At 39.1% G+C, this 27,186-nt stretch overlaps 1 protein-coding gene across 3 annotated transcripts in view; it reads right to left on the bottom strand.

The window, feature by feature from the left end:
* Positions 1-13,571: 13,571 nt before the first annotated feature.
* Positions 13,572-27,186, bottom strand: part of shq1 (SHQ1, H/ACA ribonucleoprotein assembly factor) — a 54,539-nt gene continuing 40,924 nt past the window's right edge. For all 3 annotated transcript variants that reach the window (XM_079841227.1, XM_079841228.1, XM_079841226.1), the window contains exon 12: positions 13,572-14,434. In XM_079841227.1, the coding sequence (XP_079697353.1) occupies positions 13,807-14,434 (628 nt within the window). In that variant the 3' untranslated portion in view covers positions 13,572-13,806. The remainder of the gene's footprint in view (positions 14,435-27,186) is intronic.

Raw genomic sequence — 27,186 nt, 5'->3', positions numbered from 1 at the left:
AAGGAGAGAGAAAAGGAGGGAGGGAAGGAGCAGACAGCAGCAGGGTGACACATTCTAATGACGTGCCGAGTTGATGAGACCTCTGAAGCAGCCCCTCACACATCGCCCTCATTGTGTGTGCGAGTGTGTGACATTGACAGAATATGTTTGCAACCTAGAAATTTACAATCTGTTTGTTAGTATGTTAGCTGCAGATGAAAGTGTGAGATGATTGATGGATTTGACTTTCAAAATGTAAATTGGACATGTTTGCAGGGCACGGTGTTCACTCCAAAACCTAGTGAGCTGCCTATCTAGACAGCATTTTAAGGTCTCATAAACAAACCCCTGATGCGAAGTCCATCTCAAAAGTTATTATGTTATGCTGCCTTCGAAGATGCGTAAATTTGGTGTATCATTCACTGAAAAGGCAATCCCAGAATGCAGTGCAGCAAGTTCGGACAAAAAAAACATTCATGATGATTCTATATATTTAGATAAATATTAAAGTATTGCTTAGATAATACATGTTAATAAACACAGTCAATCTAATTGAAAATGTACTGGATTAAAGTTAAATTAATTATGTACATTATCGTTCAAATGTTTGGGATTGGTAAGATTTTAAAAAATGTTTTTGACTAAATTTATTTGATCAAAAATAGTGAAATATTATTACAGCAAAATGACTTTTTCTATTTTAATATATTTTAAAATGTAATTTATTCCTGTGATGGCAAAGCTGATTTTTCAGCATCATTACTCTAGTCTTCAGTGTCACATGATGCTTCAGAAATCATTCTAATATGCTGATATGGTGCTCAAGAAACATTTCTTATGATTTTCAATCATGCGTAATATTTTTGTGGAAACTGTTGATACATTTTTTACAGGATTCTTTGATGAATAGAAAGTTCAAAAGAACAGCATTTATTTGAATTAGAAATCTTTTATAACATTATAAATGTCTTCACTGTCACTTTTGATCCATTCACTTTTGATCAATTCATCCTTGCTGAATAAAAGTATTCATTTATATTATTCTATTGTTTGTTTATTTGTATTAGGCGAGTATGAAAAATTCAGCATACAAAAACTGAAAAAGATGTACTTATTATATTTAGAGAATACAGCACAACTCTAATTTGCATCTCTGGGCCTTGTCTGTAAAAGACAAAAGAAAAGAACAAAAGTAACGTATCAAATCAACCACTTTTATGAGGTTGCATCAGGATGTTATATAGACTCACTAAGTTTTGTAACAATCCTTGCATGTTTTGTGTGTGTTGGCTGCTTCTGTCTATAAGGATTACTTCCATCATACTTCATGTGTGTGTGTGTGTGTGTGTGCAGCGAGCAGATGTAATGCACACCACTCAGGCAGAGAGAGCTGTGCTGCAGGAGTCACAGAGGGCAGTCTAGGGGGTGACAAGCTAACACATTCAGCCATGCACATGTAAGGAGATCTGTCTCTCTACACTATATCCCTATGGGCACTCTATGTGTGTGTGTGTATGTTTGGAATGAGAGAAAAGACAAAGCCAAGCATGTGACAGCCCCACAACCTTGCAAACTATGAACAGATAACAAGGCAGTGGATGGAGTGAATGGACACCAGGCTCTATTAATGCTGAGCGCTATATGTAACAAGAGCTTAGAAAACTTACAAACAAACAAAACTAGGCGGAAAGGTAGTCAAACAACAATCATTGAAAAGCTACAAGCTCAGAAAGGGAAGTGCAAAGGTTGCAAAGCTTTTCACACTTTTTTTTAGGACAAAGTTGAGAGCAAGTGTTGCTTAAGCCTGACTTTATAAACTTGCTTCCGTCTCTCATAGGGCATATAACGCAAAACTTTGAAGGGGTCAGTCTGTAGTTCATGTGCACACACTTGCATAACCCCTTTGATCTATCTATCTATCTATGTCACATTTTAAATATAATTAATACTGTCAGTTTTAATCGATTTGATATTCAGCAAGGATGCATTAAACATATTGTGCCCAATTTTAGCGATCTGAGCTCATGGTCTAAAGCATATGGCGCAACTGCACTTACACTCAAAAAGAAATTCTTGTCTAAACATAAGATTTATTTGAATTACATATACATTTTCCATGCATTTGGATTACATAATTTTAACATAAACAAATTAATAAACTTAATGTGATTCATTTATGTAAGTCATACATAAATGTAATGGGTAAGATTTATGTAATTGTATTGATAAACTGAATGTGATTCATATATGTCAGTTTTACGTAAATGAAACAGTTAAGATTTATGTGCGCAGAAAAATGCCCATGTTAAATTAACACTTCCTAGTGTCCATGTGTGTGCTCACTACTGGGTTAAAGTACCATCGAAGCAGTGTTAAAGTTAATGAGATAATTGAGTGATGATTGAGAATTAATGATGAACACCTGATAATAATGAGCAGAATCACTGAAGGAAAGAGAAACACAAGAACTACAACTGACTTCAGCCACAGCCTTATATAAAATAAACTGAAGATAAAAGAAGACATTAAAACTCAGAAGATCTCCGCAGATGAGGATTAAACAACTCCACAAACAGCATTATCAGCTTTACGCATTACTAACCAGACTGACTATATTTCTGTCATTTCTGTTTGATTAAAAATAATAGTTTAATTTGAAGTCAACATGCTGGAGTTCAGTGTTTGCTTTAGTTGGGCTCTTGACCCATGACTCTTTAACTTTAGTTTTTCTCTGGCTCCTTTAACTGTGTGTTTATAAAGCACATTTGTTATGGCAAGGGAATCCAAGAGAATAAAAAAACCCCGTTTCATTCACAACTGGCATATATGAATCACATTCCGTTTATCAATACAATTACATAAATCTTACCTGTTACTTGTGTGTATGACTTACATATATGGATCACATTAAGTTTATTAATTTGTTTATGTTAAAATTATGTAATCCAAATGCATGGAAAATTTATATGCAATTCAAATACATAAATCTTATGTTTAGGCATCCATTTTTTTTTTTTGAGTGTAAGATGTGTCCGAATCCACTTTTGCCAGATTATTGAAAAAAAAAAAAAAATGGCTGGTGCTCCCGGCGCATGGTCCAAAAGGGTTGTACCTAGTCTCTTAATGAGTCATCGGTGTGTTTTGGGCGTAACATGCAATAAACCAATCAGAGTCTCATCTCCCATTCCCTTTAAAAGCCAGTTGTGCTTGCACTATGGCGGATTCACTATTTACATGGTGGAATTTGCGAGCGGAAAGACTGAACTCTCTTCTCCAGAAAGGAATCCTTTTATTGTTAATATTTAAAAATGTTTGTGTGCTGCTGCGCATCCCTGTGTGTGTAATAAGCAGAGTGTATGCACGATGTGTACCTGCCTACAAGCACATATTACTAACGCGCTCTTTAAATAACACTGAAAAAATACTGCGCTATTGACTTTAGACCAGGATTTTGTTGGTCAATGGCGCAGTCGTTTTAAGTTGCCTCAAAATAGCAACACGCAAACAATGCGCCTGAACACACCTGGTTTTCAGACCAGCACGCTCATGGGTGAATAGATGGGCGCGAGTGCATTTGCTATTTAAACAACGTGGCGCTGGACGTGAAAATGATAACTGCGTTGGGCTGAAACTAGCAAAAAACACTTGCGTTGCGCCTGGCGTCGCATTGCGCCGGGTGTATGATAGGGCCTTAAAGGGTTAGTTCCCCCAAAAATGAAAATTCTATCATTAATTACTCACCCTCATGTCGTTCGACACCCGTAAGACCTCCGTTCATATTCGGAACACAAATGAAGATATTTTAGTTGAAAGCTGATGGCTGAGAAAGGCTTCAGATAGGCCTCCATTGGCATTCAGTACATTTATACTCCCAAGACCCATCAAAGGCACTTAAAACGTCGTTACAAAGTCCATCTCACCACAGTGGCTCTACAATAATTTTACGATGCGACGACAATAGTTTTTGTGCGCAAAAAAAAAATCAAAATAACACCTTTATCCAACTTGTTGTTGTCTTCCGTGTGTGCCTCCACGACGCATGCGCGAGAATATGACGTAGCGCCAGCGTTCGGGAATCCATGAAATGCACACTTAAGCCCCATTTTGAGAACTACGCTGAGACCTAAAGCACGATCAATGTAGAATCCAACAGCTTAGACAAGCGCGTCTTCCTCTGCTTGTAAACAAATCGCTTCTGGGTCATGTGTCCGAACGCCGGATCTGCGTCGTATTCTCGCGCATGTGTCGTGGAGGCACACACGGAAGACAATAACAAGTTGGATAAAGGTGTTATTTTGATTTTTTTTGCGCACAAAAACTATTGTCGTCGCACTGTAAAATTATTGTAGAGCCACTGTGGTGAGATGGACTTTGTAACAACGTTTTAAGTGCCTTTTATGGGTCTTGGGAGAGTAAATGTACTGAATGCCAATGGAGGCCTATCTGAAGCCTTTCTCAGCCATCAGCTTTCAACAAAAATATCTTCATTTGTGTTCCGAATATGAACGGAGGTCTTACGGGTGTCAAACGACATGAGGGTGAGTAATTAATGACAGAATTTTCATTTTTGGGTGAACTAACCCTTTAAAGGGGACCAAATATGCCTGTTTTTTCAAAAGTCTTGATTTTGTTTTTGGGGTCTACTAGAATATGTTTTTGTGCTTGAATGTTAAACAATCTACATTGTTGCAGCACCTCTCTTCCGAGTCTGTCAGTAATGCTACATTTAGTTCTTGTCTCTACGAATCCTCTCCTTCTGAAAAGCGCAATGTGCTCTGACTGGTCGGCTGGACCAGTGGGTTGTGATTAGTCAAAACTTTACTTTCATTTTGTTGTTTGTTTATTTTTGGATTAAGTTTTATGTTAAACATTCCCCGGTACCCGCCTCCTTCTTCCCTGAGCCTTTTTTTAGGGGCAGTCGTGACTCTTTAAGGGTTAGAGAGTCCGACTGGCAACCCGAAGGTTGCAGGTTCGATTCTCAATACTGGCAGGAAATGCCCTTGAGCAGGGCAGCTAACACCAGTCGCTCCCTGGGCGCCGCAGCAAATGGCTGCCCACTGCTCCGGGTGTGTGTGTGTCCTTGGTTTGCAGCGTATGTGTTCACTACTCACTGCTCCTAATGTGTGTGCACCAACTTGGATGGGTTAAATGCAAATTCCGACTATGGGTTACCATACTTGGCCTTTACATGTCACTTTCTCTTTCACCAATATTGCTACAATACACTCTATATATATTTTTTAAATGACTGACAGACACATCACCTTGCAAACGTATCATTGTGCTCCTACACTAAAAAAATGTGTTTCAGAAATAAACATTTAGAAAACAAAATGAAAGGATGCACAACGGCACCATTGTTACCTCAGCTTATGGAAAGAGGAAGGGAGGAATGGAGGGAAGCACTTTGACAGATTGGCTTGCTGCCTCGGTGGCTTCCAATTCCCCCAGTGTCTTCCAGCAAAACTTCTCTCTTCCAACAGCAACTTGTGCTAAAATATTAATAATCTCTGACTTTTGTTTCAAATGGAAAACAAATAAGGGACTGCGGCTTCTTAAAGCAGCCGCTTTTAAAAAGTCAAGACCTATGGTGTGGTTTAGAAAGCTCCGTGGTGAGAATTTTCAGATTGAATTCTGAAGACTACACTTTGCTCCGCTGACTCAGGAAGCTTTTACACAAACATGGCGCTCTTGAAAAGGTGAATGAATCTAAGCAAGCAAGCATCTGGCAGAAAAAGAAAAGCCATCTTCTTTTAGGCAGGAAATACCTTCAATGGAGCAAACAAAGGGAGTATATTCACATTACAGTCAAGCTACTTGAACTTGACACCTCGGCTAATTGTTACCGTAGCCTTGGGAGTAAAGCTATACAGCGCAAGATTCAGCGCAGCGTAAAGTGCCTTTGCAATCTGAGAGCTAGCGATGGGACAATGGTTTATAGACACTCACTCTCTCTCTAACATGCACTAGTGTACCAAACATCGACCTCGCTAGATAGGCAGAGGTAATCGTTTCCATAGGCTGACGGCAAACGTCTGCTGCGAGCGAGGAGAGATTTAACACACACTCTCAGGGACTGACTACTTTAATTTCTCCGTTTAACAGGAGCGATTTAACGGATGTTGCTTACGCCAATTAGAGTGCATCCGGAAGCTCGGCATGTGGGAACTGTTGATGCAAGGACTCTCAATGGGCCTCTCCATAGCTCGGTTGCTTTATGCTTTTCGCTCTAGTTGTCATGTGAATGAGAGAAAAAGCCTCCACAACATGAGACATCACAAGCACTTTTACTTGCAAATAAGTCCAGACCAGAGGATTTTCTCTTCTTCTACTGAAGTAACAAATGAAGGTTCATTACGTACCAAACATTGACAAATGAGGAGATGAAGATTCAGCAGACAATCAGAGAGAGACAGAAAGGGACAGATGGCACAAAAGAAACCGTACTTGCACAGTCATTGGAGAAGCCAAGCCCCAGAGAGGAACAGATTCATTTCTCCTTTAGGGTTATTCATGTGCTCGAGTACCGGAATCGCGGCACTTAAAAGGAAAAGAGATTGAGTTTTCTATTAGTATGGCACACTGGGGGATCCCGTGCGTGGGGTGAACACATTGTCCTTGTTCTGTCAGCAGTAAACGTAATGCAGGTCAGGGCAGTTTGAGGCAATGTGTCACACAGATTTCACCAGCCTAACGTAATGACATCTGACAGCAGAGGAACCGAATCTCACCTTTAATGGCGAAGTATGAAATATTTACAGTTGCAATACTTTCTCCTATTCAAATTTAATGTAGGCTACAACTATAAGTAGGCCATTAGTAATTTAAAAGGCTAGTTCACCCAAAACTGAAAATTAGCCCATGATTTACTCACCCTCATGTCATCCTAGGTATATATGACATTCTTCTTTCAGACGAATACAATCAGAGTTATATTAAAAAAGTCCTGGCTCTTCCAAGCTTTATAATGGCAGTAAATTGTTGCTTCGTTTTTGAAGTCCATAAAGGAGCATCCATCCATCATATAACTGCTCCACACGGCTCTGGTGGGTTAATAAAGGCCTTCTGAAGCGAAGCGATGCATTTGTGCAAGAAAAATATCCATATATAAAACTTTATAAAGTAAAATATCAAGCTTCCACCAGATCGCCTTCTGTATTCAACTTACGGAAAAAGTGTAGCACCTCTCGCACCTCTCACCCCTCTGACGACATTGCACACTAGTTACGTTTTTTTCCGATCTGGCGGAAGCTAGATATTTTACTTCATAAAGTTTTAAATATGGATATTTTTCTTACCAAATGGATAGATGCACTTTTATGGACTTCGAAAACAAAGCAACAATTCACTGCCATTATAAAGCTTGGAAGAGCCATGACTTTTTTAATATAACTCTGATTGTATTCGTCTGAAAGAAGAATGTCATATACACCTAGGATGACTTGAGGGGGAGTAAATCATGGGCTAATTTTCATTTTTAACTAACCATTTAAATAACATTTCCGCAAAGTAGGGAATTTATTCATTCACATTCATTTCACAATTCCGGAGACGTATGATGTGATGTTGGGTTCAGTCAACGGGTCCCACATGTGCATTTTTTACACAGATATTGGAACATCCTACTAAAATACTGTCACAGAGATTCTTGCACTAATATTCAGTGGTGCCGCAAAACTGGTGGTTTAATTTACACATGGCTTAATTCAGTGTTATATTGTTTGAGTAAAAAGTATTACAAAAGGAAACTTCAACTAGAAATAGTACAAACAACCCAACCCTTTACTGGCTAAGTTAAATTACTCATTTTCTTTGTTAATTTTACTTAAAGGTGCTATAAGTGATGTCACGTGTTTTTTAGGCCAACATTTTTTTTGTCACATACAGCAAACATCTCCTCACTATCCGCTAGCTGCCTGTCCCCTGAACACACTGTAAAAAACGCGGTCTCTCTCTGAAGTCAGCACAAGCTCCACAAACGGCAGCAAAAACAAACTTGGGTAGTTTAGACAACGAAACATAATAAACAGTGCTCCAGCCAATAACCGACAAGAATGATTAGGGGGTGGAGGTTTGGGGTTAGTGCGCGTGCACATGAAGGGGGGTGTGTAGAGAGAAGCATAAAGAGGGAAGTTCGAATTATATGATTTTGATATGGCCGACACACGACCAAAGAGACGTTCTGATGAACAACTTGAAACGAAAAGGGAAAAGGAGAAGGAACGCGCAAAGTCCCGAATTTACATCGGAAAAGCCTTCAAAAGGTGGCGAGAACTCCGGCGGCAGAAGGGCTTCCAATCAGGAAGCACGGAGGGGAGGGGGAGGGTCTAGCTAGCCTCTGTTTTGTTTGACAACACTTCGAACGTCCACCCAGGATCGCTTAGAGCACCTTTAACTTTAGTTAAGTACAGTTTACTTAATTCCGTATGTGAAATTTACTTATATGAATGTGTGCAAAAACTTGCAAAAGAAAAATTAAGTACTTTTTACGTAGCTTTTTTCAGTGCTATTTGCCAAAGGAATTACATTTCTTTTCCCCTAAATATTTATTCGCTTATTACTCTATAATTGTAAAGTAACCAATATTGTAAAAAACAAACAAACAACCAAAACTCGAAAAGACACTATTTGCATCCTAAAACATATCTCGAGACAAAAATGTCATAAAGACTTAAGTTAATTGTTCACACCAAGAATGATAACTATAATTATATTAGCGTCCACATTAACTTGCTACGTTTTAATAATCGTTCTATTATATGAGAATAGGGAAGTCCACACCACAGCTAACAATAACGACACAGAAACAATATCGCTGGAATCATGTTCAGAATGATTTTTACAGACTTTAAAGAGCTTGAGCATTTAAAGTGGCAGCTGATACAAGTATGCATGCTTAATAATAGAAAGGATTTTATCCTCTGTTTCTGCTGAGGCCATTATAATTATCACTATGGTTCTCTTTGTAGTTCTCGTTCTTGGTGTGACCAGGCCTTTTGACTTTGAACCACTTAGAAATCACCCAGAACACCATTGTAACCACCTAGAATACCTTAGGAATGCTCTGGCAACCCTGACTAGCAGTGTGGAGTCAACATTGCACAGAGAGGAACCACTCATATTTGCTTTTGGTTTCCCCCATACCATTAATTTGTAAACCCAAGAAAAGCAGGGTTTGCACCATTTAGGTGCAAACCCTGTCAAGAAAAGTTCAGACTTTATGGAATCAGTTCAGATTTCATGACTCTGAATACATCATTACATCTTTAGAATTGGCTGCATGCAGGGTGGGTCTGCACTTAACTGGTTTGGGAGAAGAAATCACGCCATTTAATCATTGTTGCATTTAATCATTCCAATTTGTGTTACTAGTGTCAAAATGACACCTTTAATGAGAAAGTGACAACTGGAAATATTAGTACCTTGTTCGTGCTCTTAAAATTTGATTTGAGCAGTAGAATGCCAAAGCTAATTTGGTCACTCACTGTTATGAGCTTCCTACTGAGATTACATGCAAACAACAGTTAAAAGATGAGACATATCTGGACTTTAATGAGGAGCTCACAGCAGAGTGTCAGAGCTGCTCATAATTACTGCACAATGCAGAGAATGGAGGGAAAAAAATCCTCTTGAAACACGACCGCATTCATCCAATTTTGTCAGCTGAATACGTTTAAAAGGCACAAATGTCCCCTTAGCTGCAGGTGAAACCTATTAAAAACTTGTCTGGAAAACGCTCAAGCCAAACATACGGTGTGAAGCACCAGCCTGGCTCCCAGGGGTGGGCATCATAATGGGAAATATAGGCATCTCTTTACCATGAAAAACGACGATTCAACAGACTGTCACTTAATCAATGGTGGACCCCACAGGGGAGAGGCGGCTACAGCCCGTGGGCTCCCACAAGCTACTGAGCAATGAAGTGAGAATAAAAGATGGAGGGATGAAGGAGGAGGGTTTGATAGAGGTCGGACAAATGATTAGGCTCCCAAGGTGCTGCTGGAGAGCTCGGTTGGCCCCTCTCGGAGGGAGCTACTTTAATGACATCATCCATCCTCAACACAGTGCGACAGAAAAAGAGGGAGAACGCAGAAAGGAGAACTGCGAAGAGACTGAGCGATGGTGAGACGGACAGAAATAAAGAGCTCTAGTTACAGACAGAGACAGCGTCTGTCTCCAAGGTATCAGACTCAGTCAAAGAGCGAACAGGGTAGACAGCCAACAGGAACACACGGCCTAAAACAGCATTTCATCCAAGCTGCTCTTCACTTCAACAGCTACCACACAGTCAACGACAAAGTCAACGCGAAATGCCAATTTTATTTCCATATAGAGACATATTTATCAACAGAATCTTGAGGGTGGGACTTGATTTTATCCATTAAATTGATTATATCATGAAAAGTGTGTGTAACGCACCAGAATGAAGCAAGAACTGAATGCGATTGTGTGGATCTGCTCCCTTCCTGTGAAACATATGGCCTCACTTTTGACAAGAGCAGAACAAAGGGTCAAGAAGGTCAAGTTCAAGTGTCAAATCTAGCATTATTTACTGCTTGGAATTAACTACTGTATGGGTACGCTTTTAGAAAGGCTTGTTTCTTAATGGCTTTGCATTTTTAATCTGAACTTGTTACCGCCTTCAAAGTTGTTGCAACCCAATTTCATAGGAAAATGTAACTACTTCAAAAGGTGACGATTTCGTATCAATTTGTACAATTTAAAAAAGAAAAGTACATCCACCTTTAAGCATAACCACCACTGGCATAAGCAGATAGTATGAAAACGTGCAAATAATAGTATATGAATTCATACGAATCAGCTACCAACTTGTCAAAACGTAAAAAAGATACAAATGGCCAAGAGATTGTGTTGGTTGTTGCAGTATTTTAAAGTTCTTTAGCAGGGCTGGGTATTGACACATTTCACAATTCAATTCGATTTTGATTCACGAGCTTGCGATTTGATTCAATATTGATTATTTTGGATATATATCAGGTACAATACATGGCAAATTTTCTCAAGGAAAACAAATCTCTTAACTAGTAAACTATGGGAGTCAGTTGTAGCCTACTAGGCTACATTAGCCTACTGTAATATTGAAGGTAAACTGATTTGTATACAAACACTTAAATTACACTTACATTTTTTTTATAATAACAAAGTTATATGAAATATAAACATTTAAATGGTGGCTGTCATAAAAACTTGCCAGATTTATTCAAACATGCATTAAATATTGAAGAACATTAAAAAGTATAATGAATATGGTCCATATATTTATAAAAATGCTCCACTCTGGAGTTGACTAACGAATTTATGGTCACTGGATATGTTTTTTCTGAGGTAAATGTGACTTTAGCAACATGAATTTGTTTACAAGCTGTTTTACTGACGTCTTTCCGCGGTTGAAACACTGATTGAGCGATTCCATGTGACATGATATGGATTTCGGTAGTTGTACTGTATCTTTTAACACATTTTAAGATGCTCATTCGTGTTTATTTCGTGCTGTAACTGGTATTAAAGTGGATTAGTTCACTTGAGCTACAATGTCCCGTTCATTCATCAACTGAAAATTGCTGAATAATCTATTCTTGGGATTTAAGAATCTATATCGGTTCGTAAAAATGAGAATTGATTAAAATCGAGAAATCAATATTTTTTACCCAGCGCTACTCTTTAGTAGACAAACGTCTGTTAATGGGATAGTTCACTAAAAAACAATAGTTCTTTTTTTCTTATCAGTGCCAAAGAGACTCAAATAACTCGTTTTTTATCATTCAGGCAAGTGTTATACATCATTATAATCTGTTAAGTTTCTATTTTTTTGTGTACATTCACAATAAAAACAAAATGGTTTGCTTTTTGCAAAATAAAGAAAACAAACATGATGCGCGATCTACAGACTCTCTGTCAAAGACGTTCATTCAGATAGTCTTCAGAAAAGGACCTCTAGCTTAGTGAATACTTGTCTCACAAACATGAAACATATGTCTAAAGAAACGCTGAAATGTCTATTGTTTTATGCGAATGAGTAGGCTCAATGATTCTCACATCAGTTTGAAGCAAAAACTCTTGGCAACAACACCCATTATTCAAAAGTCTTGTGAACACATATCTATTGTGTGTTTTGAGGCCTTCATTTTAAAGCACTTTTTTTTTCTTTTTTTTTTACCATGCATAAATATTTTTCTCTCAAAAATACAAGCATGTACATACATGTTGCTCACATATTATGGTAGCCCAGTTTGTGCTGAATACAGTGTAATTACACTTTTGCCATTAATGTGTTTATAAGCAACTGAAAACCCCCCCACAAATGTTGGAGCATGTCAAAACTTCTAAAGGACTCTCAGACTCCTAGGGGTTAATAACTCACCCTTGTGTGAATACAGTATGTGAATAAAAGCCTAAATTCAATCTGCTCATCATATAAAATGATCAAGTCTCTTCAGTAAATTTGGACTAAACCCCTTGCTTCATATGGATTAGTTTTACAATCTCTTTATGAACTTTTTGAAGCGTCAAAGTGGAGGTTGCGTAGCTGTCAAGGGAGGACAGAAAGTTCTCAGATTTCATCAAAAAGATCTCAATTTGTATTCTGAAGATGAACGAAAGGCTTATGGGTTTGGAAGGACAAGAGGACCAATGGACCAATGGTTGGTAAACTATCCCTATAAAAGTGAGGTGTGTTTACTGACTGTAGTCAGTTAAACTGTCTGCTTTCTAAAAGGACACAGGCAGAATCTTACCACCTTATCTCCTCAATTTCCACTTGCACATTACACAATCCCCCATCTATCTGCCTGACAAGAGCTTCCCTGTTCATCTCGCCTCTCCATGATTGATCTGTTTTCACTGGACTCCTCTATTCAGAGACGATCAATCAATTCAATCAGCTGAACTCAAAACCCATGCAAGCGGAGCTGATCTGATCAAAAGTGGATTTTTATAACGGATAGTAAATCTAAAGCAAGAAACAACTTTATATATGTAAAAATGAGCTTTAAGAACATCACATTGCAATTGAGCAAACTTTTAGAAGCACAAAACAAAAATTTAGCACAGCAAAAAACTAAACGACACCCAACAATGCATGCCTTTAGTTATCTTGATATCTTTTTTCTCAAGAGAGGGCTGTAACTAACATTTCCTGTTGATATACCACCACCCCCACTTTTTTTGCTATCGTCAAACGACCACCTCCTACTCCTTGACTTCCAAGGAAATGGCAACGTGCAACATGTTAATCTCACACTCATCAGCGGGGGGGCTAACACACGCGGGATCACCACAAACAGGATGCATGTAAATAACAGCAGCATCACAGACTGCAGGAACTCAGTGCAAAAGATCGGTTTGTAGAGATAAAAAAAACAAAATCTCTCTGAAGTGCCACAGGAATGAAGACATTTGCCTTGAATGGGTATTCTTTGAAGAAGACACTGTATAAATGACTGTTTTGTTGAGTAAGCCTTTACATATCTTTATAAAATTTGTATATATTTATATACACTTAATTTTAAATATATATATAATGGCATAATAGAAAAAGCAGCATATACAAATATAAGTATATTTTTTTTATTGCTATATTTTGCAACAAACTGACAGAAATGTCCAGTGGAGAGAAAAAAAGTCTTATTTTCAACAGCAGCGGTGTTGCACTGTAAAACAAGCAATTACGACAATGCCACAAATAAAACCATCATTTTAAGTTCGATATAAATCCATGAATAAAGCAGAAGCTCTTAGATAGACTTAAGGATACATCCGTTACTCTTAGTGTGAAGGAATTGTGATATCCAAGCAATAATGTTTCCACTACGGTCCTTCTTTTGCCACTGTAAGAAGTAGGTCTCCATCATCGTCACTGTCCAGTTCTTCAGTGCTTATGATACGCAGTGGATTCCTCTGAAGGCACGGATCAAGTAGCTCTCTACTGGTTGCTGCTTTCGTGGCATCTCTTTCCGTCTCAGCTGCACACCGATGGTAATAGTCTCCCTCTCTCTTTCTCTCTCCCTCTCCCTCGGTGTTACTGCCGCTAATAGAGCGTCTTCCCCGAGGCACATCCTCCTCAATCGTCAGCCCCTCCTCCAGCCTCTCTCCCAGCTCTTCAATCATCCGTCTGGACTCACACGGCTCTCCACTGCCACACTGGAGCTCAACACGGAGCAGGGACGCTTCAGTCGTGGCTCTTTTTTTCAGAACCTGAGGTTCAAGAGGTCTGAAAGTCTTTTCTTCAGGTTGCGTTTCTTCAGACTGCTCTTCCTCACTCTCTTCCTCCTCCTCAGAGTCACTACCACTGCTGGAGTCCTCTTCATCTTCATCTTCTTCCTCCTTCATCGCAAGTTCAGCAGCTTGTTCAAGTACCTCCAGCTCCAGTTCTAGATCGTTTTTCTGCAGTTTGGCATTACGTAGGGGCTCGGCTAGTGCGAGCACATGCTTGGATCTGGAGAAGAAAAAAGAAACGATATTTAATTGAGTGGTAACACTTTATTTTACGGTGTCTTTCTTATAGTAATAACAGCAATTTATGCATAATTACCTGCAACTAACCCTAAACCAAACCCTACTCCTAACCCTATAGTAAGTACATGTAAGGCACTTAACCCTGGGTTATAGTCGTTCTAAACACTGCTTTTAACCCTGTGTAAAGGAATGTTTCACACTTGTAATTTAGAAGCGGGGTTGGCACCGCTTTTTACCCGGGGTTATGAAACCCTGCAGGGTTAGCACCACTTTTGCAGTGCCAAACTTGTACAGCTATGAATGTTACAGCTAGACGCTTGGCCACAGACAACAAATCGCGTACATATTTTCATGCTTTGGACAGTCACGGAAACACTGCACATTTTATATAAACAGTAAATACAGCGTTTGAGAGGAAAAATGTCAAATGTTGACAGAAAACACGTCAATTTGAGTGAAGAAGAGACCTTTATAGTTCGAAGTATCCATTCAGTATAAACTTGATTGTACAGATTTCAATACGAGGATGCAGAATGCTAGAGCTTTTGTGTAAACAGGTCGCCTGTTGTGTTTATCCAGTCAACACAAATATGCAAATAAGAACGTTGATCCGGGTCTTATTAATCACATTAAATTTGGCTGAGAACTTACCCCAAAAGATCATTTAAAGAATGGGTCGCTCTCAGGAGCTCAGTGAATTCAAGCGTGGTACCATGATAGGTTGCCATCTGTGCAATAAGTCCATTCGTTAAATTTCCTCACTACTAAATATTTCACGGTCGACTGTTAGTGGTATTATAACAAAGTGGAAGCAATTGGGAACAACAGCAACTCAGCCATGAAGTGGTAAGCCACATAAAATCACAGAGCGGGGTCAGTGCATGCTGAGGTGCACAGAAGTCGTTCTCAAGAGGAGTCAAAAGCTACAGACCTCTGAACTTCGTGTGGGCTTCAGATTAGCTTAAGAACAGTGCGTAGAGAGCTTCATGGAATGGGTTTCCATGGCCAAGCTGCATCCAAGCCTTACATCACCAAATGCAGTGCAAAGTGTCGGATGCAGTGGTGTAAAGCGTGTAAAACTGGACTCTAGAGCAGTGACGAATCACTCTTCACTGGGAATCCGATGGAGGAGTCTGAGTTTGGCGGTTGCCAGGAGAACGGTACTTGCCTGACTGCATTGTGCCAAGTGTAAAGTTTGGTGGAGGGGGGGTTATGGTGTGGGGTTGTTTTTCAGGGGTTGGGCTTGGCCCCTTAGTTCCAGTGAAAGGAACTCTTAATGCTTCCCCACACCAAGACATTTTGGACAATTTCATGCTCTCAACTTTGTGGGAACGGTTAAGGGATGGCCCCTTGCTGTTCCAAAAAGACTGTGCACCAGTGCACAAAGACATGGATGAGCGAGTTTGGTGTGGAGGAACTTGACTGGCCTGCACAGAGTCCTGAAAGAACACCTTTGGGATGAATTAGAGCGGAGACTGTGAGCCAGGCCTTCTCGTCCAACATCAGTGCCTGACCTCACAAATGCGCTTCTAGAAGAACGGTAAAAAATTCCCATAAACACACCCCTAAACCTTATGGAAAGCCTTCCCAGAAGAGTTGAAGCTGTTATTGCTGCATAGGTTGGGCCAACCCCATATTTAACCCTACGGATTAAGAATGGGATGTCATTAAAGTTAATGTGCATGTAAAGGCAGGCGTCCCAAAACTTTTGCCAATATAATGTATCTATATCAATCAATTCAATTTGTGATCAATAAGTGCTGTCAAACCAATTAATCGCATCTAACATAAAGATTTGTAAATATATAATTTAATACCAACTTTTATGTTAGATTCGATAAATCGATTTGACAGCACTTATTGATCACAAATTTAATTTAATTGATAATATATATATATAAATATATACACATACACACACACTGTATATATTATTTTTGAAGAGCTTTTTTGGTGCTCAGATGTTTAATACTAAAACTATTTAATATTTTGTAATTTTGTGAACATGTAATGCACACAATATTAAACGTCTGGACACCAAAATAAATACATCAATCAGAGTTTCACTAATATCGCATGTGCCACAAATTTCCCCTGGGGAGAAGCAATATGCAAAGCAAGCTGACAAACCTTCCCTGAAAAGAAAAAAAATATATTGCTGCCATACACTCAATGCAAAGAACCCAGTACTACAAGCGGCCTTGAGGCATACATTATTCATGTAGCAAATGCGCTCGGGTGCTGCCAAAACTCAAGTGGCTACTATTCAGAGTTGCGAGCCGCTCAAATCCTTCATCACTATGGTGATTCGCGAGCGGACGGGTGGGGTTTGAGGTCGTGGTCATTCACAAAAAGGATAAAGGATGTGAGTCTGAGCCGCCCCGTCTGTATTGACGTGCGTCGCTGAACTCTATGCTTCAATTAACATACCGCTGAGAACCAAGATGCCTCGTTATCACTGCACAGGCCTAATGATGTCCCGGACCGCCAGCGGACAGGGATTCCTAGCAGGAGAGCAGCGCTACAGTCTCAGGAGGATACTGTGTACACAACGCTTAAATCACAAGCATGCTTGGCGCCTTCAGAAAGTGTTTATCTGAGATAAAGAGGCAGACTGTGATATGTCAAGGAGAAGTCATGGTTAGACGGAGAGGCAAAACTGGTTTGACATTTATCAGTGGCTTTACAAGGTAAATGATAATGCACAAACAGGCCTTGTAGGTGTTATAAATACTTTTTTTGAGAAAGCCACACATGAAATGTCTATGGGATTCTAGGGACATCATTGAAAAAGATAAAAAAAGATAAACAGAAAATGCTTGTGAATCATTTCAGTCAATCATCAGTAAATATCCATGTTGTATCCTAGACCTACACTACTGTTCAAAAGTTTTGAGACATTAAGACTTAAAAAAAAAATAATACTTTTATTCAACGAGGATTCATTCAATTGATTAAAAAAAAAGTGACAGTTAAGAATTTTATAATGTTACAAAAAAATCTATGTTCAAATAAATGTTTTTTTTTTTTTACTTCTATTCATCAAAGAATCCTGAAAAATCACGTATTCACAAAAACATTAAGCAGTTATTTTCAACATTCAGCATATTAGAATGATTTTTGAAGGATCATGTGACACTGAAGACAGCTTTGCCATTACAGGAATAAAATTACATTTTGAAATATATTTCCCCTGTAGTCAATAATTGTATCCCTTAAACCTCATTTTCGATCACCAAAATTACATATTTAAAAGTTTTTTTCCATGAAGAAAAAAAATATTCATGGCTTTAAATAGCTTGAATGTAACTCTACACCCTTGCCTCATTTAGTATATGCGGTTACTAGAATATGCAAATTATCCCCACCTCCACTCGCTCACACCAACTCAGAGATCCACTCGTTGATGATCACACGTTGACGTGATTGGTTACAAGGTAGTTTGTGACATCAGAAACACCAGCGATTTCAAACGTCATTTTTGAGACAGTCTTTGGTTCACTACAGTATTAAAGGATTAGTTCACTTTTAAATAAACTTTTGCTGATAATTTACTCACCCTCCAAGATGTCCATGTCTTTCTTTCTAAAGTCGAAAAGAAATTAAGTTTTTTGATGAAAACATTTCAGCATTGTTCTCCATATAATGGTCTTCAATGGGCTCCAAACGGTTTAAGGTCCAAATGACAATTTCAGTACAGCTACAAAGGGCTTTAAGCAATACCAAACGATGAATAAGGGTCTTATCTAGCGAAACGATCCGTTTCTGCGAGAAACCGAGCAGTATTTATGCTATTATTTTACCTCTTATCAGATGAACGTGATCATCTCTGAGCTCCGCCATAACTTCCGCTAAGTGAGGTCAAAATACGAGCCTGGTCATAGATGTATACGTAGATGCCTCATTAGCGCCTGCAGGGAGGAGTAGAATGAGGCATCTACGATCGATATATTTATGACCAGGCTCATATTTGACCTCACTTAGTGGAAGTTATGGCTGAGCTCAGAGATGATCATGTTCGTCTGATAAGAGGTAAAATAATAGCATAAATACTGCTCGGTTTCTCGCAGAAACTGATCGTTTCGCTAGATAAGACCCTTATTCATCGTCTGGTATCGTTTAAAGCCCTTTGAAGCTGTACTGAAACTGTCATTTGGACCTTAAACTGTTTGGAGCCCATTGAAGTCCATTATATGGAGAAAAATCCTGGAAAGTTTTAATCAAAAACCTTAATTTCTTTTCGACTGCAGAAAGAAAGACATGGACATCTTGGATGACATGGGGGTGAGTAAATTATCAGCAAAAGTTTATTTAAAAGTGAACTAATCACGGTGTTGATTTATGAGTGTTTGTCTTAAAGCATATTTATAACACCACATAGACATATAAACAACATTAAAAACTTGATTTTCACCACAGGGGGACTTTAAATAGAAAATAGTTATTTTAAATTGCAATATTATTCCACAGCATTCTGTCAAAGACCTTATGAGCAAAAAGTTCTAAAAATGGAACGGAATGACAGAAGTCATGCATTTAACGAAATGGCAAAAGTAATAAAAGTTGCCATAAAAAAATACCAGCGTAAGGGGTCAATGTGATTATGCTTACTAATATAATCAGTTTACAATTTGTACTATTTTCAGCATCAAAGAATTTGCCATCAAAGACCTGAAATCATCTGACTAGCTTCAAATAATGAAAACCCAAATCATTATCGAATCATAACAATTATGGCTGTTCATTATATAAAATACAATAAAAAATATCTATAAATAATAAGCTAGACCAAGGCACAATAAATTCTCTGCTGGAATACATTCGTCCAGTCACAGTTTGTAGTTAACGGGAGTGTTTTATTCACGTTCAGTTGTTTTCTTAAAAAAACACTTCTTATTAACAACACTTGCTTCTGAGACAGTATATATAGATACCCGACTGCTATACTATAATATTATTATATATCAGATAACAGATTTAAAAAAAACGTGACTTTTTCAGAGCACTTTTGGCTCGACCCCTGGTTAATTTCTGACCCTGGACACAGATAATTCTCTGAAAAGCACCATGTGCTCTCAGAAGAAGAAAGAAGGTCCATAAAACTATTAAGCACTTCCTGGAGTAATGTGATTGGTGGAAGTCCCGTAGCAGTGGCGGCGGCGCTTCAAACATTTGCCATATTCGTTTTCTCCCCGTGGGAAGTCATTATTGAGTTAGGATTGTAGAGGCTTGCTTGTTTTCTCTGTCTCTATCTCTCCCTCTCCTCCTTCACTTCTGCGGTGAGAGAATGCACGCTTGCGGTGGAAACAAAGGCCCCTTTTGGGGCGAAGGATAATGCTGTACACAATTCAGTCATTACGATGGCACTGTTGTGGTTCGCCTTAATTAACCGAGAAGGGGCGGCTTTCAAGGTTGGGAGAAGGGGGAAATAAAAACAAGCCTGCCGCAACAAAGACACACTAGAGGCAGCTTGAGAAAATAGTGTAGACCTTTATGTCTGGAGAGATGGGGTGAACCTGCGGTGAATTACTCGTCTACTACAAACAAAGCTCTCAGGCTGCGTCTACATTAAGCTCTTAAGATATACAAATCAAGAACACGAGGACGATATGTACCTCTGCCTTTTCAATGAGATTAGGCTTTAAGAACATTTAAAAGTGGCATAAGGCCATTTGAAACAGTATTTTCACAGATTATCACAGATTCATGAAGTCATTGAAACTAAGGAAATTATTCATTATAAGGCTGAAAAGTCTTTACCACATCATTCATTTGGCAGGGTCTTTTATCCAAAGCGACTGCATGAATGGTGCGTTCCTGGTATACATTTTGCAAATTGTTGGCATTGTTTCGTTCAGCCTTTTCGTTCAGTTAGGATTCTGGGAACTGGAAGCTCTGTCACAGCTCAGACTGACAGTACAAGCCGAAGTGTTCAAATGCTGCTAAACCACACACTGAGAGTGAATATGATCCACTTATCTGTGTGAGCTCTAAGACCGGGATCACTTTCCTCACACCAGCGGGACACTGCAATCCTTCCTCCCTCTCCCTCTCCCTCTCTCTGTATCTCAGAAGTGCGCTCAAACAAGACTGTAAAGACTATGTCCTACAGAGAAAGGAATTTTCTGTCATTGGACGCAACGTACGACTCTTGTCTAAATGATTTGGTAAAATCTTTAATAATCGTAAGTTAAATCTGTACTTTATTTACAAGAGATTTATACGTAAAGAAATGAACAATGCTAAAAAAAATGATCTAAAAAATACACCAAGTTCAGATCACATGACAAGCAAAACACTACTCAACTGGTAATTGTGACAATATATTCACACTTTCTACATAGTAATATACACTCACCTAAAGGATTATTAGAAACACCTGTTCAATTTCTCATTATTGCAATTCTCTAATCAACCAATCACATGGCAGTTGCTTCAATGCATTTTGGGGTGTGGTCCTGGTCAAGACAATCTCCTGAACTCCAAACTGAATGTCAGAATGGGAAAGAAAGGTTATTTAAGCAATTTTGAGCGTGGCATGGTTGTTGGTGCCAGACGGGCCGGTCTGAGTATTTCACAATCTGCTCAGTTACTGGGATTTTCACGCACAACCATTTCTAGGGTTTACAAAGAATGGTGTGAAAAGGGAAAAACATCCAGTATGCGGCAGTCCTGTGGGCGAAAATGCCTTGTTGATGCTAGAGGTCAGAGGAGAATGGGCCGACTGATTCAAGCTGATAGAAGAGCAACTTTGACTGAAATAACCACTCGTTTCAACCAAGGTATGCAGAAAAGCATTTGTGAAGCCACAACACACACAACCTTGAGGCGGATGGGCTACAACAGCAGAAGACCCCACCGGGTACCACTCATCTCCACTACAATTAGGAAAAAGAGGCTACAATTTGTACGAGCTCACCAAAATTGGACAGTTGAAGACTGGAAAAATGTTGCCTGGTCTGATGAGTCTCGATTTCTGTTGAGACATTCAGATGGTAGAGTCAGAATTTGGCGTAAACAGAATGAGAACATGGATCATTCATGCCTTGTTACCACTGTGCAGGCTGGTGGTGGTGGTGTAATGGTGTAGGGGATGTTTTCTTGGCACACTTTAGGCCCCTTAGTGCCAATTGGGCATGTTTTTGACCATGTCCATCCCTTTATGACCACCATGTACCCATCCTCTGATGGCTACTTCCAGCAGGATAATGCACCATGTCACAAAGCTCAAATCATTTCAAATTGGTTTTTTGAATATGACAATGAGTTCACAGTACTAAAATGGCATGCGAGACAGTGTGCAAACACGAACAATATCAGACAAATGGGAACTGAAAAGACTGCAACTTATGCTGCCTTCACGTGCTATCGGAATCATCATAAATACGTGTTTACCATTGGGAAGTTTGGAAATAATTTTGATAACCAAATTCTTGAGATGGGCGTGCCATAAACTTTAAACATGGTGGCTGGGAGAACTACTGATGTGACAGCTAGATTGTCTTGTCTTGTCGCTAATGTAGTGCATATTAACATACACAAGTAATCATTTGAAGCGTAGGCCATTGTATGTTTTATACACAGCGAAAATTGCCTGCACATGACCAAAATTACAGAATCTGGCATCGTAAATGTTTATGGTTGGCAGCGCATCTGACACATCATATAATTTTGGTTTTAATAAGATTTTCCCAATAAATGGGCAAGAATAAACATGGTGTCCTCCATGATTCCTGTTCATTCCGACAACAAAGCACTTCTGAAGTGGGAAGTAGGACATTTCCGATAGCACGTGAAGGCAGCATTAAATACAGGGTAAATGTAAAATGACAAACACCCGTGCAGATCAAATGAATCACCCTGACAACTGATAAGTGGTGGATAACTGAACAAAGGAAGACAGGACACTGGTTAAAACAAACTAAAAGTCCATGAAATTAAGACCAAAATCACTGAATGTATGTGACAATGTATAGCTATAGTACTCCTACTACTAATAAATAGATTATTGGTCAGGAACATTTCAGAACTACTTAAAAAGCCATTGCTGTCTCAGAAAAACATCAACGACAAAATGACATTTTTTGCAGAATATGGGAAGTTTGATTCAGTGTGGTTCAGCAGAATAACAATGAAACACGAGTCGTATGGTGATGTTCCAGAGCACGGTCTTCTAAACTCTGCTGAAAAATATAATAATAAATGCATCTCTACCACAGTGAAGCATTGAGGAATTGTGTGTGGAGCCTTTTTAGCTGCTGGTCTTGGTGAGCTTCTTCACTGTTAAAAGTAATTTATTGCTTTGGAGTACAGAAGAATATTGCAGAATGACTCTCTGTCTCACATTAAACTCAACATTTTTCAACCCCTCATGAACTATTTAAACCCTCAACATTGAGTGGAACAACACTGACTCTTCTTCCTGTAAAAAGCTGTCTGTATAATTACCCACAACGGCTTAAACATTTAAAGAAAAACAAAGGGAAAGTCTATTCCCTGCTAAGTGACTTTATCTACAGTATTTGTGCAATTCTTGCTAATTTCCTGACCAGTGATTCGTGATTAAAATGGTTAAGACCTTAACCTTTTTAGTTACCTTATATTACCAGTACGTTCTAGAGTAACTACACTTCAGTACACTGTAGTACTGTAAAATAAAGTGTAACAGATATTTCTTTATGCAAAGTCCCAAAATTCTCAGTCCAGTCCAACACTATTAATTCCTTTTTACAACCAACATGCATTTCCTTGTCATTACATTTCCCAAACAACTCCAAAGCTGATCAACACGATCAGAAGTAAACCTCTCGAAACAGACGGAAAGCTTGTGAAATGTCAGAACAAAACCAAAAAGTTCATGATCAAACTCAAAGCCATCTAAACTGAAGTGACAGCAGTCCTCAAAAACCGAAGCAGTGCTATTAACCCGCACACACACCAAACCGAGATATTGTAAGCCTGATTTCCTTCAATGCTAGAGGGGGATTTCACAATTCACTTGGCTACTGAAGCAAGAAGTGAAAACACACTTTCCCACACCTCTTTGCTCTGTCGTGATTTAACACTAACTGACAACAGTAACGTCCACTCTGGGGCAACTGACCACAAAGCTTTACGAAACCCCTGACCCATGTGGCCCCTGGAGGCCTCTTTACCCTCAAGCCAGGGGCTCGAGTCCCTGGAGAAAAACACTTGGCTGAGCGTCAATACTCTGACAATGTGTCGTTTCTCAATGTCAGAGAAAGCAACTTTCTCGTCCTGTCAAAAGATAAACCCTTAAGCTCACCTTTAACAGGTTGCCATGGTTGCCGTCCTGAATCCGACTGACCCAATTAAGGAGTTTGAACACAAAGGGAAAATGGAAAGCAAGTCTCTGTCAGATAACAGCTCCATTGCACTTAGTGAAACACAGTAAGTTCCACCTTAACTTATCTTTTTTCTGAAATGGCCGAAGAGTCAACTGACTGGAGTGATTCTGAATGCTGGATGGGAGGGGGAAGAAAAGATAAGAAAATGCCAGCGTTCTCAGTAGTTTGGCACCAAATCTCAGAGTACGGCATCAGCGGCACACACTGAAGCCACATTGAAATGTGTAGCAGAACCTCAACTGAGCCGACCGTAATTGATCGCAGAGCTGCTATATGGTGACTTGAAACAGAGGACAATTGATTATATTGTATGGACATTTTGCAAGCTTAGCCAATGTCTGTAGGCAAAATCTTGCATGAGTTTTCTTTTTGTACAAACAAGTTGTTTTGCATCCTCTCTAGAGCTCAGAGATCATTCCATACAAGATATTTGTTAACGCAAAACTGCTTTTGTACCTCAGAATACAAACAAAAGGAAACTATTGTAGTGGTCTTTTGTAGTTTTCATCCCCAAACTTGCAATGTTCCCGTTTCCCAACCAAGAGTGTGCTAGAAATTCCCTCATAAATTAGTAAACAAAATCAAATGCTGAACTACATTAAATAAAAGTGATAATTTTTTTAATTAATACCATCAAAATGGAACATATACATCTATCATTTACTCATCCTCATACAATTCCACAAAAACTGTGGTTTCAATACAACTATATTTTTACAGTGACCAAAGAATGTCAAACTTCAAATAAAAAGTCCATTCAACTTCCTATATTCCTTAGGGTGCTTTCACACCTGAGCATTTGTTTTGGATTGGAACCAGGTGTGTTTTCTCCCTTGGTTCGGTTCATTTAGGCATATGTGAACATGACTCGGATCAAACTGGAATGAAAAAGCTACATTCGTATTGTGTTTGTGTGTGTTACAAATAAGGATGTCACAGTACCAAAATTCCAGTAGTCGGTACCAATACCATTAAAAAATATACGGTACTCTGTACCAATTTCGTTACCACAGCTAAATGTTTTTTTTTTTAAATGTTTTATTTATTTGACTATTTAAAAAAAAACGTATTAAATGTATTAAGTTTATTATTTACGATGATAATCATTATAAGTAAATAATACAAACATTTAAAGGCTGTATGCTGTTTAAAATTAACATTGTTTATAAAAAAAGATCAAGTGAAAAATAATCAACCATCTAGGCATAATTTTTATTATGTCAGTAGAGACGTATTATTATTACATATAGCTAAACCTACTGTAGGCTACAACAGTAGCCTGATATATTCTGTCAATTTAATTTTTATTAAACCAAACTTTTATTTTGACGGGTTGCCGTGAAGATCTTTGAGTGTCTGTGTTCATGATATGACAGTTTTCTCAAATGAAACGGTAAATTCTCATGAAGTGACGGTTTATGCGTTCGTGTTCTCATATAGTGATATATTTTTTTACAGTCTATGATAGTGACACACGGCAGAGGCTACAAAGACAGCAAACGAGTGTCACGCGCGTATACAGATGCGCCCGCTGCCCGCACCCCGTCATTCACACAGAGACGCAGAACATGGACGAGTAATATTTAAATAGTATTTTGCAGTTTAATATTCACAGACACTAGTAAACACTCACCTAAAGGATTATTAGGAACACCTGTTCAATTTCTCATTAATGCAATTATCTAATCAACCAATCACATGGCAGTTGCTTCAATGCATTTTGGGGTGTGGTCCTGGTCAAGACAATCTCCTGAACTCCAAACTGAATGTCAGAATGGGAAAGAAAGGGGATTTAAGCAATTTTGAGCGTGGCATGGTTGTTGGTGCCAGACGGGCCGGTCTGAGTATTTACAATTTGCTCAGTTACTGGGATTTTCACGCACAACCATTTCTAGGGTTTACAAAGAATGGTGTGAAAAGGGAAAAACATCCAGTATGCGGCAGTCCTGTGGGCGAAAATGCCTTGTTGATGCTAGAGGTCAGAGGAGAATGGGCCGACTGATTCAAGCTGATAGAAGAGTAACTTTGACTGAAATAACCACTCGTTACAACCGAGGTATGCAGCAAAGCATTTGTGAAGCCACAACACACAAAACCTTGAGGCGGATGGGCTACAACAGCAGAAGACCCCACCGGGTACCACTCATCTCCACTACAAATAGGAAAAAGAGGCTACAATTTGCACGAGCTCACCAAAATTAGACAGTTCAAGACTGTAAAAATGTTGCCTGATCTGATGAGTCTCGATTTCTGTTGAGACATTCAGATGGTAGAGTCAGACTTTGGCGTAAAAAGAATGAGAACATGGATCCATTATGCCATGTTACCACTGTGCAGGCTGGTGGTGGTGGTGTAATGGTGTGGGGGATGTTTTCTTGGCACACTTTAGGCCCCTTAGTGCCAATTGGGCATCGTTTAAATGCCACGGCCAACCTGAGCATTGTTTCTGACCATGTCCATCCCCATGACCACCATGTACCCATCCTCTGATGGCTACTTCCAGCCGGATAATGCACCATGTCACAAAGCTTGAATCATTTCAAATTGGTTTCTTGAACATGACAATGAGTTCACTGTACTAAAATGGCCCCCACAGTCACCAGATCTCAACCCAATAGAGGGATGTGGTGGAACGGGAGCTTCGTGCCCTGGATGTGCATCCCACAAATCTCCATCAACTGCAAGATGCAATCCTATCAATATATCAATATGGGCCAACATTTCTAAAGAATGCTTTCAGCACCTTGTTGAATCAATGCCATGTAGAATTAAGGCAGTTCTGAAGGCGAAAGGGGGTCAAAAATTGTATTAGTATGGTGTTCCTAATAATCCTTTAGGTGAGTGTATACTCGGCCACAGTCTGGAGCCCTGCGCTTAGATAAATACGGAAGTCACTGAACGCAGCTGCGGGTACCGAATATACTCGGGAATATACCGACTTGGTACAGAAGTACCGGTACTTGTGACATCCCAAGTTACAAATAAAGCCACAATAAGCTCATGGAGCAAACTTGTCAATCGTCTTGATGGATGACGCAGAGGAAACCAATAAGAGGACAGTTGTACTTGCATGTGACTTACATTAACACATTTTGGTATGCTTTGAAAGGATGCCTTGTGAAAGCGAACCGAACCAAGAAGAAAATGCAACATTGTAACAAATTAAGTCCCTCTTTCAGAACAAAACAAACAATCTATAAGTGTGAAAATGCCCTTAGTCTTCTAAAAATTCTGAATACTTTTATGGTGCATTTTTATCCTTTGTGAAGCTTGACAGTCTGTTCAATTGGAAAAAGTATGTGAAGTGTCAAACTAATTTATGTTCCACGTAAAAACATAACAGCATGCAGGTTTGAAACACCCT

The sequence above is a fragment of the Gobio gobio genome (assembly GCF_949357685.1).
Source record: "Gobio gobio genome assembly, chromosome: 17".
Lineage (NCBI taxonomy): Eukaryota > Metazoa > Chordata > Actinopteri > Cypriniformes > Gobionidae > Gobio > Gobio gobio.
This window is presented reverse-complemented; position numbering and strand designations above follow the sequence as displayed.